This window comes from Lethenteron reissneri, chromosome 27 (assembly GCF_015708825.2).
Source record: "Lethenteron reissneri isolate LAM-NWPU_2019-01 chromosome 27, ASM1570882v1, whole genome shotgun sequence".
Classification (NCBI taxonomy): domain Eukaryota; kingdom Metazoa; phylum Chordata; class Hyperoartia; order Petromyzontiformes; family Petromyzontidae; genus Lethenteron; species Lethenteron reissneri.
The window spans coordinates 2,471,247-2,484,487 of NC_083805.1; the positions used below are offsets into that span (position 1 = coordinate 2,471,247).

The window sequence follows — 13,241 nt, forward strand, 5'->3', positions numbered from 1 at the left end:
ACTGGCTGTGCGACTCTAGCACAGCCACACACGCGAGTGCATAAGTAGTGACTGGACATGGCAAACAAAACCGATATTTTGAAATCAAAGAACAAACCAAAACCCTTTTTCACACAATCAAAACAAAAAAGCCAGCTTACATCAGTGCATAATAATAACAACAGATGGACGGCTTCGCAGAGCTATGACAGAGATGTCCAAAATAGACCCTAAAGTGTTAAGTGTGTCCCTGCGCACACGCACACGCGCGCGCCCACATACGTGCAAGTTTTTTGGGATGGAAGCAGCCCCTGTGCTTTTTGGCTCGTGTTATATTCCTTACAGATAGGAGAGCCCGGCCTGTCCAAATCGTAGCTTTGGAATGGAAAAAAAAACTGTGGTACGGGATGGGTGAGCCCCTCCGCTTCCGCAGGAGATGGGGTGGGCGAGCGGTTATGAATGGCACGTGGTTGACGCCTGTTGCTGGCCGGGGTTATCCTGCCTGGCTTCTGAGCCGGTCCTTAACGATTTAACCGCTCAACATTTACCCAGCATTAGTGGCATCTGATTGGGCAGTCGCACTTACATTTGTAAGTATGACTATGTAGGCACGGATCAGCTATGATGCTCGATCGACCAAATCGGGTGTCTTAAGGATATACATTTTGATTGAATTCCCTTCAAGTTAACGCTTTAAACTAATTGAGGCAGAACGGGATGGTAAAAATGCAACGGGACAAAACATGCCCAAATGAATCATTACATGTCTAATGAATAGCCAGCTTAACTGTTCCAATAGTGTCAAAGCCCTGTTATATATAAGGAAAATTTTCAACAATCACACGCTGATCGTTTCGCAGTAGTAGAGCCTGGGATCTACTGCCAACTGAGCAGCCATGTCACAGGTAGTTTGTGGTGTAGTCGAGGGGTGGGTCAGTGGGACCTGAGCTAGGAATCCTTGTATACGAACAGAATGTCCTCGTCTGTGCCGTAACTCTTCCTTGAGTCGTTGAAGTTCTTCACAGTGCAGCTGCACATACCTGTGTGAATCGCAAACGCAGATGTCACTCTCGTCACATTGTGTCCACGCAACTAGACATCACAAAATAAGACGCAATTATTTAAACAGATGTCTGAATGCGACTGCATCTCAAGATACTGCAAAGGTGACAAACTTCCTTTGGGTAGAGGAGGGGTTGGGTCAGCGCAGGGAAACATGGAGAGGAGCGAGCAAAAGCACGACCTCATCTCATTCTTGACTTGGGTTATGAGCATGCGTCCCTAGGTCTGTGTTTCTCAAACTCCAGTCCTCTCTTCCACTCTCGGTTCAGATTACCATAACTACTACCGTTAGACGACAAACATTGGGTAATCGGCGGGTGGGGGCAGGTCACGAGGGGCGGAATTTTGAGAAACATCGTCTTAGGTTTTGGTTCTTTCGGTAAAGTCACGTAGAATAGAAATAATAAAATAATATAAATATAAAATAATATACATATATTTTTATTATTTCCCTAAGACGATTTTGATTTAAAGCTTTCGTGACTGCAAATATATTGTTTTATATTTGTATTATTTCCCTTCTACGTGACTTTACCGAAAGAACCAAGAATATGAATCCCTGCAGTCACGAAAGCTTTAAATCAAAATCGTCTTAGGTTGTAATGCACACGTTCGGTACTGGTGGCGTCCAGGAAGCTCAATTAGCTTGGGCTCACGGTCTGAGAAGGCGGGGTTGTTGTAGAAGATGGCACGTGCGGAGCGGCTGTAACCACACAGGGTAACAAAGTGGCCCTGGTACTCTTGGCGCCGTTGGCACAACACGCAGCAGCCGGCGCCCAGCGCAGGCAAGCAGCAGCAGCAGCCGGAGACGAGGCTCGACGACCAGCCGGCACGTCGCTCGGCACCCCCGTCCACGTCGTCGCCAACGTCGCCGGCCTCCGAATACGGGCTTCCGCCGGACACCGCCACCGCTGCCGTCGTGCCGCCCGCGTCGGCGGACGGGGGGCACAGGTCGCAGGAGAGCACGGACGCGTCCGTGAGGACAATGGCGATGTGGCCGCCCGCTAAGTGGCGCTCCACCTCTCCTACTGACACCGACCTGATGCAAGAACCGGCGGCGCACCGTGAAAAGCACGTACCCACAATGACAATGTGCGGTAGTTAACACTCAATGACAACGTGTTAAATGGTAGTGTGCGTGTACATTATGGTAGGGGTGGAGGGGACCTTTTTGTTAACTTGGGCTGAATGGAACTTTCAGACCCCTTGACGGGTCGCACATTAACACACATCTCGGTCACTTCTGTCACTGCAAGAGCCGCTTGCAGTGATATAAGTAGCTGCCAGTGCTAAAATTAGAACCACATGTTTGCCAGGAAAAAAATATTTCTCTCTAGTACCTGATAAGTGCCGCTAAGTTGCTTACAGCGATGGAGAAATGTTGTTTTCGTGCAATTTCGAATTGGTATATCTCGTGCGGCGACGAGTCATCTGAAATTAAGTCGCAGGCAAATTGAGCCTCTGAGCCATAGGTTCCCGACCCATGCATTGTGATCAAGCTAAGGAGCTGTATTCTGCAAATAATGACTTGTTTTGAATGTACATGAAAACTGATGTACGAGTGTCAAAGAGAACTTTATTGAAACCTTTTCTCCACCACCACTCCATTCGAGGCAGCCATCTGAAAGAGCCGATTCACCCTCTCTTCATCCGTCTCAAAGTGCCGGCGGTAAAAGCTCTGCAAAATAGCACGTGACATTTCGATGGTGATAAGAGCCATGGATCCAATGGTTGTCAACGCCACTTCGTCAAAGTGTCTCGTGTCAATGCTTCTCTCCCCAGACCAATTGTGAATTGACTTGTCTTTACATTTGTATTGTATTGTTCTTTTTAAAAGTGGTCACTTAAAGATCACTTTAAGTGACCACTTTTATCCACACAAACTAGGGGACACTGCACTTTGCAAATAGGCTTCAAGTGATGGGACAAAGACTAATTCAAGGCAAGATGGTAAGTCAAGGCTCGGTCCCAGGAAAGCAAGGCCATCCACGACCCATAAGACTTTGTATTGACGATGCAGTCGTTGAGACGGGGCTCAGTATGGGACAGTGCAACAACATGGATGGGGCGTGAGCATAGCTTTCAGGGAACAAGACAAGAGGCCGCAGGTGAGGGAGAAGCTGGGAGGAGCTCTCGCCTGGTTCCGGTAACCGCGGTCTACGCCAACCGTCTGCGTGCAGAAGCGGTGCCGCACATTGAGTGCCACCAGCAGGTAGGCCAGGTCGATGGTCCACACACTGTCACGCAGGTGAAGCCGCTCGCACGCACCCTGGAACTCCTCCTCGCCCACTCCGCGCACGTACCTACACCAAACATTTTCCCAGGGGACCCTCGGTGAGTCTCAGGAATCGTCTGTCAAAAGAGTTTTGACGAATTCCCCTTCAGTACATATGTGAGGGGGAGTGGTGGCACAGTCGGTTGTGTTCTGTAGTATGAACTCGGCGACCGAAGTTCAATTCCCAGCCACAGCGAACATTACTGGTGAGTGATCTTCAGACCAGTCCCTGCCCCCTGCCCCCATTCACAAAGCCACACTGACCAGCATGGTGGAGTATGTTCAACGCCCACAACCGACAAAGCATGAGGAAACATTCATTCAGTAGTTGTTTGACAAAGGGGCTGTGTGATCTACAGTATAGGCATGTGGGAGAAACCAAGGTGCCTGGAGACACCATATATGAGAGGACAACATTCAATATGCACTGAAAGACAATTGTCTAGGCAATGTAAATCTCAAATAGGTCAAAGTAGCATGGCACCCATTCCCATTAGCAGCCCTGAGTTAGTGGTAGTAGATATTACACATTACCACAATCAAGAGCTAATCTCTGTATAGGACAATAATGGTTAAGTGCCAAAAAGTGATACTCATTTTTTTATCAACTCCACTGAGAAAATGATAGGTGAGTCAACCGCAGACCGGGATTTGAACTCGCAACTTTGTGAATGCGAGTCCAGCCCTGCGACCAGACAGCCACCCATCCTGATGAAACCAAAACTACAACCGCAGGAGATCTGAAAAGGGACCGCGATCCGCCGTGCACGCACTGAGTGGCCATGCGGGCGCAGGCGAGGCCACAGTCCCAGTGGAAGACCTGCTGGATTTTCGGCACAGGCAGCCGAACAAAGTCATCTGTGAACGACAAAGACAATGGGCAATTCCTAATGCAAAAATTACGTTTCAGATTGTGCAACCCTTTCCATGTTAGACAATGGTCGACGGAGGCAGACTTCACAGAGCTACCTCTGACGTAACTTTAAGTGACCTCTGGTCCAAATCGTTGGGCGTAACAAACCGATATTTTTAATTCTCACATAACTGGAATTTATCAGAATTATGCGTGGAACATTTTTTATGTCATGGGTGTTTGTTTTTTTATTGCAGCCATTGGTGATAGTGCTGAGACCATGAACTCGCTACACTAGATAGAACACCGGGCATAATCACAAGCAACTGCCTGGATTCAAAACCCCGGGACCGCAGCGGTGCCAGATTCAACGCTGACATCTGAGCCACCTGGCCACCAAAGCAGGGTCACTTCGTTAGCAGAAGCCACCTCGACCGTGGAACGACTCGCCTGGCGTCCCCATCTCGTTACCTTGAGACCCGTGTCCTCCAGGTACTGTTACAGTTCTTGAGCTAATATTGACCGACCTTGAGAGAAACTCTGTGGGGGAGTGTGACTTGCAGAATTTCCCCACTGCGGGTGACGAGTAGCGGACGTTAAAATTTGCCGCTGTCAAGGACAATAATTCCACGTCATTAAATGTCCCGCGGCTAAGCCGAGCACAATAATAAACGGGAGTGTGAAGGCTGTAGCATACGAGCACGTATCAACCTCACTACAGTTATTATTTACGCCGCTTTATAACAGCCTCGAGTTACAAATTATATGTAATAGGATAAAGTTTTGACGAATGGCTCTGCTTCTGATGACTTCGTTCTTTGGTATTTAATGTGTTTTTTTCCCCCTAAAATGTATTCTAACCCTAATGTATCATGCAAATGACAGTATATATTAATTTAAAAACTTTTTTAAGGAACCAGATTGTAAAATGTGCTCTCCAACACCAAGTCGTGCCTAGATGCCCTCCACTCTTAAAGGGTCGTTGCCCACAATGTAAGATTTTATTTTTAATGTTTTACGGCTGTGCAAAATTGTTCGTGATGTACGCGCTACTGCAAATAAATAATCGTCCGCACCACCTGATCTACACAGGCTTTGATTATATAAGGACATAATGGGTTTATGTCCAAATCTACTTAAACGACATTGAACCAACTCGGATAAAAAGCTCAAAAAGCAGCCCAGGAATGTGGCTTGTCGCAGCTGGACCAGGTAAGGGCACAGCAACACACAACTACATGGGGATGACAGCCGAGACATGGATAAACACCTGGCGTGCAACAAGGGCAGTACTTGAGATATATGAAAAGGTCTGGAGATAGATGAGGGCGCAGTGACAGGCGGGGAAAAGACCAGCTGGTATCAGAGTAGCTCTGAGATAAATACACGATCAAGGAAGCATGTCAAGCACAGAGACACAGACAGCACCAGCCAGAGACACGGTCTGAACGAGGAAGACAGCACGACAGAGCCACAGACTACCAGGTAGAGACACGGGGCTGTACCAGAGGCAGACAATAGTAAAGACAGCATCAGACAGAGAGAGATATAACCAGTACTAGAGAGACACGGGCAATACCAGAGACAGAGTACCAGTGAGAGACACCAGCAACACGAGATGTACGGCCTGTCCCACAGAGACACGGACTGCACAAGAGAGACACGGACTGTACCACAGAGACACGGACTGTACCACAGAGACACTGACATTTATCGGAGAGAGGCAGGCAGTACCCGAGAGAGACACTGTTTGTATGAGACACAGACAAGACGAAGGACACGTGGACAGAACTCTAGAGTGAGACAACACAGACAGCCCACGAGTGAGACAGACACAACACAGACAGCCCACGAGTGAGTGAGACAGACACACAACACACACAGCCCACGAGTGAGACAGACACACAACACACACAGCCCACGAGTGAGTGAGACACAACACACACAGCCCACACAGCCCACGAGTGAGACACACAACACACACAGCCCACGAGTGAGACAGACACACAACACACACAGCCCACGAGTGAGACACACAACACACACAGCCCACGAGTGAGACACACAACACACACAGCCCACGAGTGAGACAGACACACAACACACACAGCCCACGAGTGAGACACACAGCCCACACAGCCCACGAGTGAGTGAGACACACAACACACACAGCCCACGAGTGAGACACACAGCCCACACAGCCCACGAGTGAGTGAGACACACAACACACACAGCCCACGAGTGAGTGAGACACACAACACACACAGCCCACGAGTGAGTGAGACACACAACACACACAGCCCACAAGTGAGTGAGACAGACACAGCCCACACAGCCCACGAGGGAGACAGACACACAACACGCACAGCCCACAAGTGAGTGAGACAGACACAACACACAGCCCACGAGTGAGTGAGACACACAACACGCACAGCCCACACAGCCCACGAGTGAGTGAGACAGACACAACACAGCCCACGAGTGAGTGAGACACACAACACGCACAGCCCACGAGTGAGTGAGACAGACACAACACAGCCCACGAGTGAGTGAGACACACAACACACACAGCCCACGAGTGAGACAGACACACAACACACACAGCCCACGAGTGAGTGAGACACACAACACGCACAGCCCACGAGTGAGTGAGACACACAACACACACAGCCCACGAGTGAGACACACAACACGCACAGCCCACGAGTGAGACAGACACACAACACACACAGCCCACGAGTGAGTGAGACACACAACACACACAGCCCACGAGTGAGACACACAACACGCACAGCCCACGAGTGAGACAGACACACAACACACACAGCCCACGAGTGAGTGAGACACACAACACACACAGCCCACGAGTGAGTGAGTGAGATACTCAACACACACAGCCCACGAGTGAGTGAGACACACAACACACACAGCCCACGAGTGAGACACACAACACACACAGCCCACGAGTGAGTGAGACACACAACACACACAGCCCACGAGTGAGTGAGTGAGATACTCAACACACACAGCCCACGAGTGAGACACACAACACACACAGCCCACGAGTGAGTGAGACACACAACACACACAGCCCACGAGTGAGTGAGTGAGACAGACACAACACACACAGCCCACGAGTGAGTGAGACACACAACATACACAGCTCACGAGTGAGACACACAACACACACAGCCCACGAGTGAGTGAGACACACAACACACACAGCCCACGAGTGAGTGAGACACACAACACACAATACAACACACCACACAACACACCACAGACAGCACATCACAAAACAGCCCACGTGGCCCGCACAAGCACCAGGGGCCCTGGCAGGCCGCCCCTGCGAAGGCCACGAAGCCCGTGGGGGGGGGAGGCCACGGCCAACGCACCGGTCTCGTCCCGCGCTTCGCCCTCTTTCATGTCGCCTCGCCGCCCCCGGGCTCCGATCTCTGTCTGGGCTCTGGGCTGGGGGAGAGGAGGAGGAGAAGAAGGGGCTGGGGGAGAGGAGGAGGAGGAGACGGCGGCGCTGGGACGAGGGGAGCGAGGCCTTCCGGACTTCCCGGGGCTGAGGCTCCGCGCTGGGTCGTCGCGGGCCGCCGCTCTTCATCCCGGCCCCGCGGTCTCGGTGCCCCGGGAGCTTTGCCCGGACGGCCACGATTCGCTTCCTACGCCTCGACCAACTTTGTCTCTCTCTCTCTCTTCACACAACCACCACCACCACCCCCCCACCCCCAGGTCGTCTATAGACGTCGCATGCGGTCACCGGAGGCGGCCTGCGGTGCGAAGGAGACTTCCGCCCCGTGTCTAATGGACACGTTTTTTCAGTTTTTTTAGTTTTTCATTTACAGTAAAAGCTTGGATTGCGAGCAACTTGGTCTGCGAGTGTTTTGCAAGATGAGCTATTTTTTAAAAATAAATATTAATTTGATGAACGAGCGAGGTCTTGCAATACGAGTAGTACGTTTTGTCTGCCGAGCGTCACGTGATCACAACTGATATACGAGTGCTTTGATATACGAGTGCTTTGGATTACAATTATGCTATTCTTAGGTTTTTTCGGTAAAGTCACGTAGGTAAAAACATCAAATTAATAAAATAATTTTGATGTTTATTAATTTTGATGTTTTTACCTACGTGACTTTACCGAAACAACCTAAGAATATGAATCCTTGCAGTCACGAAAGCTTCAAATCTGGAATACAATTATGCTCGCAATCCAAGGTTTTACTGTATTTGGGTAGAGCCCTGTGAGCCATTCGGCTCTTGAATCGGGTGCAACCGCAACAAAACAAAAACATGAACGAGAAAACATCTTAAAGTGAATATGTGGCTAAGTGCAAACTGAAAATCTAAGAAAAGACAAAACAAATTGCAGAAAAAACACCGTACACCAACGCTGTGTGCACAAATCCCAGTGGGATGCAAGTCAAACAATAACAACCACAAGACAACTTAGATTAAGACCATCAGTCTAACTCCGTACTACAACAAACAAACATGGCATTCATTATCAGAGTTGTCTTTTTGTTTGCATTTTGACCGCAAGTGTTGTGGTTAATGCAAACATGATCCCTTGTATAAAGGTGTCAGTTTTGTTGCCAGTTAAAATGGTAAAACCCTATTACTATAAGCTGTCAACAACTTATCAGTGCCCTACCTTATAACAGACCAACTCAGACCTTTTTGGTCACCAAGTGCCCCTTATAAATCTCAACGTTAATCCTATAAAGTCCCATCACAAGGGAGAAACACAAACAAATAGACAATAACTTTTTTACACGTTTGAAACGGTTGTACGCCGTATGAACCTCAAAACTCAATTTCCCTGTACAAGAATACGGAGTACACTGTATGGGTTGACAGGTATGCAAACAAAATCATTAACAGCCTAATAATGTAAGCGAGGAAAGCCACCACACGTTTCAAATAACAACGACTCTTTGTCTATAAAACAATACCGTAGATATTTTATTTTAAGGCCACAGTGTTGACGAATTAATTGCTACACAATGACGTCACGCGTCACAACTTAAGTCGGCGACGTCATTGTGTATTTAAGAAGTGACGCCACGTTTCAAAACTAAACGAGGTGACGTCATTTGTCTGTATTTAGTTAGTGACGTCACGCGGCCGATCGACGTCACGCGCCTCGCCGCCTCCGCCGTTGAGTTCGCTCCGCTTCCAATCTCCCGCTTCGTTTCGTCGCCGCCGCCGCCATGTCGATCGGCGTCCCCATCAAAGTGCTTCACGAGGCCGAGGGCCACATCGTGACGTGCGAGACGAACACGGGCGAGGTGTACCGCGGCAAGCTCGTGGAGGCCGAGGACAACATGAACTGCCAGGTGCGAAAGCGGGGCCCCAGCGCCTAGGCAAGGCGCGGGCTGCGCGCGGCGTGCTGAAACCCGCTAGGCCCCGACCAATGAATGAACGAAATCGAGTGGCGCGTGGTGGTTGTGTTGTTGCGTCTCTCTTCGAGTTGCCTTTAGTCAGCCATCAGCCATGATCGATCCACTGCTGGATGAAAGGGCCTGTCTTGCCGGTACGCCTTAGTCACGTTTGGTTCGCGCACAGCGCTACGCTGATTTGTCTTTGAGTTCGATTCCAGGCCGCAGATCAAAGTTGTGACTTATGAAGAAGTGGTAGCCGGTCCTTGGGTGCGTCTCTTCATCAAGCACGAATTTGACCAGCGTAGTGAAGTCCGATTGGGTAGTCCACCACGGCCGAAACGGCGTAGGAAGACCATCCATCCCATGCATCTTGAAGCACGTACATTATTCAGCTGTGATAGTTACCCAACAGTGTTTAATGTGAACACACTGCACGCAATAATTTATTACGGTCTAGCACTCTAGCCACTGCTACACGAATGGCTTTCAAAACGGTAATTAATTTAAAGTTACAGTTTACAATAGCGCGGTTAGCTACGTACAGTTCGAAAAAAGTTCGCATACAGTACGTGCATACAAGGATCGCAAATGTTCCTATTTGTCAGACTGGAATTTGTTATGGTGTTTAACGTGTTTCTACTAAAACCCTAACCGACTCGGCTACTTGATAAAAATATACTTTACGTACTCAATACATGTACACCGATAATACGTACAGAAACTCGTCACGATTGTACACTGTACATACTGTCTTTGTCCAGAAAAATATAACGCAGCCTGTTATACGGAAGTTCTGATTTTCCATAGCGGTGTTGTGCTTGCACACCCCTGCAATTCCAGAAAACTTAATATGCAGTACTTGCATATACTATACTAAGTACAAATACTCCACATACAGATACACTACAAACGCCCCATCATTAACGTCACACTCCGTGAACGAAGTTCACGCAGGTACTCTAACCAATGATTACGATCATATTTAACAGTGCTTAAGAGGGACGGTTTAAAGACAGACTTAACATGATAGTAAACGTCTAAAGGTTCTATGATTTGAGGCCTGACTTAAAACCAGACGTAGAAGTGGTCTAATTTAAAATCGAAGTTGGTGCCATAATTGAGTACATTTTACCAAAACTGTCATCAGTGGCAAGCCAGATAGTTGCGTTCATGCGAGTGATCAGTTCATTAATCCGACGTAGTGTTTACCATTGGACCAACGTTAAATGTCAGCCCTCCATTGCGTTAATGAATTGATCACTGCCAACCTCGGACCAGCATTGCATGTCTACCATATTTTAAAATTAAGGTTTGAAACTTAACACGTGGCTTAATTCGATTTAAGAAATGCATCGGAGGTGTTGTGTGGTTAAATAAATATCTGTGCAGAGATGATTTGCCATTTGAGAGTTTAGATACATTTAATCCACTGCCTTCTGATGACACTCGCAGTTGACCTCTGATCATTGGGTTCTCATATATTTGTACCTGCTCTGAAACTCCCTCCAACTTGAATTGTTTAGCTCTGTCGGGTGGTGGAGGGCTATAGCACTAATTGACATAACTACACGATTTAACCCAAAATATACCAAATATGGTAATCGTAAACATTGGAAATGTCATTTGAACACGTAGGCTTTCGCAACCAATTTCCATAATAGGTGTTTTTAGGTTAGATAGCGTGAATATATAAATGTGTCGTTAAAACCCGCCACCACCCGACATAGCCAACTAGTAAGGGTTGTCACGTAAACAGAACGTGCCAATTCGTCACTAGTACAGCACACCGGTGTGTTGGAGAGCCAAGCCACAACATTTACAATCTGAGTATGACGCTTTGCCATTAACCACACATTTATATATTTACGCGATCTAACCCAAAAAACCTCATGGATTCGAAATGTCTCCTGTAAATGGACACTGATACACAACGATTAGTCCGTGCGAATGATCTATTTTGTAGACATATGCCTACACACCCTACATACAACACAATCCAGGTTTCTTTTGTAAGCGGACATGCCTACATTTGTCTGAACTTTGAGGTACAACCTATTAGTATCTGCACACATTGACTTGGGGGGGGGGGGGGGGAGAAGTGTCGATAATTTTCTCAGCAGGAGCTAGTGGAACAAACTCGTTAATGTAATTCTAGATTTGAAGCTTTCGTGAATGCAAGGATTCATACTCTTAGTTCTTTCGGTAAAGTCACGTAGGTAAAAAATGAAATTAAAATTAATAAAAATAAAACAATAAAAATCACGACGTTTCGGAGGCAACACAAGTCTCCGTCATCAGGTGGGACCGTCACAGCCAGATTTGCTGCATCAAGTGAGGGAGGGATTCAAGATGTAAGCTCTTAAGTACCAGTTAAGGGGGGAGGGAGGGGAGGGGCTTATCAGAATGTGGTAGCCAATGAATGGAACGTATCGGGAACGTTACATCGTTAATGTAAATTTAATAGTGCGCGCCGCGTGATGTGCCCAGATCTCAAACGTGACTGTGACATTCCGGGATGGACGCGTGGCCCAGCTCGAGCACGTCTACATCCGCGGCAGCAAAATACGCTTCCTCATATTACCGGACATGCTCAAGAACGCGCCCATGTTAAAGTCTGTCAAAAACAAAAACCCATCGGCGGGAGCTGGACGTGGCAAGGCAGCCATCCTCAAGGCACAGGGTAAGACTTGTGGCGGTGGTCTGGTGGTGTCTTGATTTTAAGTGCTGTTTGCATTGTTCATTTGGCGTTGTGTAATTTGAGAACCTGAGTCAGAATTTATATGGTCATTCGATCCAAGGATTGTTTTTGTAGTTTTGTCAGTAACTTATGCAAATATAATTAAAACTTTCTAGTCCTGTATTGCATAATTTAACTGTTATGGTGCTTGTTAAATAGATTATGTTTTTGCCAATAAGTGTCCAAAAATGTTCCTAGCGAGAACAAGTTTGGAAATATAAGACCCATGCGAACCATGTAGGATTTACATTTTAATTTGTTTTAATTTCCTAGTTTTCATTCGGTGGCAAATGACGATTTTCTCCATTGCAGTGATCTGTCAATGTGGCTGAACGTTTATTGTAAGAGTGTGTAGCGTGGTGTCGGCGTGATTGGAGTGTGTACGTGTTGTGACATAATCGGTACAGGTGTTTTAACTACTATCACGTTTAATACGCCGTCTATTCTCTTTCTCAGTGGCAAGAGGCCGAGGTCGTGGTGGCTTCAGTCGCGGAAACATCTTCCAAAAACGACGATAGATGGGAGGGCTGACGGGGGACCTAGAGGCGAAAAATCTACTAAAATTGATGTGATTTTGTAGAATTGCAGTCTTTGGATGTCTTGTTTTATACAACATTATTTCTGTAAACAAACGTTTTGGATGATGGTAACTTCATAGCCACACTTAAGGTGTCTTGAGTTTCAACATTAAACATTATTTTGAAATTAAAGCTTAGTTTATCACCAGCATGGTTGACTTCGTACTGTGCAAAAGACGTTCAACATACATACCGTGATGGTATATCATTTTTCAATAAAAGTTAGCCAAACTGGCTGTTCCCGTTTGTATGTTAATTTCAATTAAAGTGTCATTGTACAAAGGACTTTGTCAGTGTTAATGCGCAGTGTACCATTTGCCATTGCTGAATGAAAGCTGGTATTTTTGTAAAACTTGTTAAGTCG

At 47.3% G+C, this 13,241-nt stretch overlaps 2 protein-coding genes across 3 annotated transcripts; one reads left to right on the plus strand and one right to left on the minus strand.

Moving 5' to 3' along the window:
* Nucleotides 1-56: 56 nt before the first annotated feature.
* GUCD1 (guanylyl cyclase domain containing 1) lies at nucleotides 57-8,065 on the minus strand. 2 transcript variants are annotated; one of them, XM_061561081.1, is made up of 6 exons: nucleotides 7,565-8,065; nucleotides 4,090-4,174; nucleotides 3,236-3,344; nucleotides 2,628-2,719; nucleotides 1,698-2,080; nucleotides 57-1,019 (listed from the first exon to the last, which is right to left on the minus strand). In XM_061561081.1, the coding sequence occupies exons 1-6, from the start codon at nucleotides 7,593-7,595 to the stop codon at nucleotides 928-930; spliced, it is 792 nt and encodes a 263-aa protein (XP_061417065.1). In that variant the 5' UTR covers nucleotides 7,596-8,065; the 3' UTR covers nucleotides 57-927. The 2 variants fall into 2 exon arrangements, with proteins under 2 accessions (XP_061417065.1, XP_061417064.1); XM_061561080.1 differs by having other exon boundaries at nucleotides 3,179-3,344; nucleotides 7,565-8,041.
* Nucleotides 8,066-9,290: 1,225 nt separating this feature from the next.
* SNRPD3 (small nuclear ribonucleoprotein D3 polypeptide) lies at nucleotides 9,291-13,162 on the plus strand. The gene is made up of 3 exons (XM_061561082.1): nucleotides 9,291-9,517; nucleotides 12,050-12,242; nucleotides 12,756-13,162. The coding sequence occupies exons 1-3, from the start codon at nucleotides 9,392-9,394 to the stop codon at nucleotides 12,815-12,817; spliced, it is 381 nt and encodes a 126-aa protein (XP_061417066.1). The 5' UTR covers nucleotides 9,291-9,391; the 3' UTR covers nucleotides 12,818-13,162.
* The last annotated feature ends 79 nt before the right edge of the window (nucleotides 13,163-13,241 follow it).

Bases quoted from the DNA above. Each gene is read 5' to 3' on its own strand.
- SNRPD3 (XM_061561082.1), top strand. From the start codon at position 9,392: ATGTCGATCGGCGTCCCCATCAAAGTGCTTCACGAGGCCGAGGGCCAC. The intron at 9,518-12,049 runs GTGCGAAAGCGG...TGATGTGCCCAG, and splicing joins AGGACAACATGAACTGCCAG to ATCTCAAACGTGACTGTGAC. The intron at 12,243-12,755 runs GTAAGACTTGTG...TCTCTTTCTCAG, and splicing joins AGCCATCCTCAAGGCACAGG to TGGCAAGAGGCCGAGGTCGT.
- GUCD1 (XM_061561080.1), bottom strand. From the start codon at position 7,595: ATGAAAGAGGGCGAAGCGCGGGACGAGACCG. The intron at 4,175-7,564 runs GTGCGTTGGCCG...TGTCGTTCACAG, and splicing joins CGAAGCGCGGGACGAGACCG to ATGACTTTGTTCGGCTGCCT. The intron at 1,020-1,697 runs GTGAGCCCAAGC...CGATTCACACAG, and splicing joins CAACCCCGCCTTCTCAGACC to GTATGTGCAGCTGCACTGTG.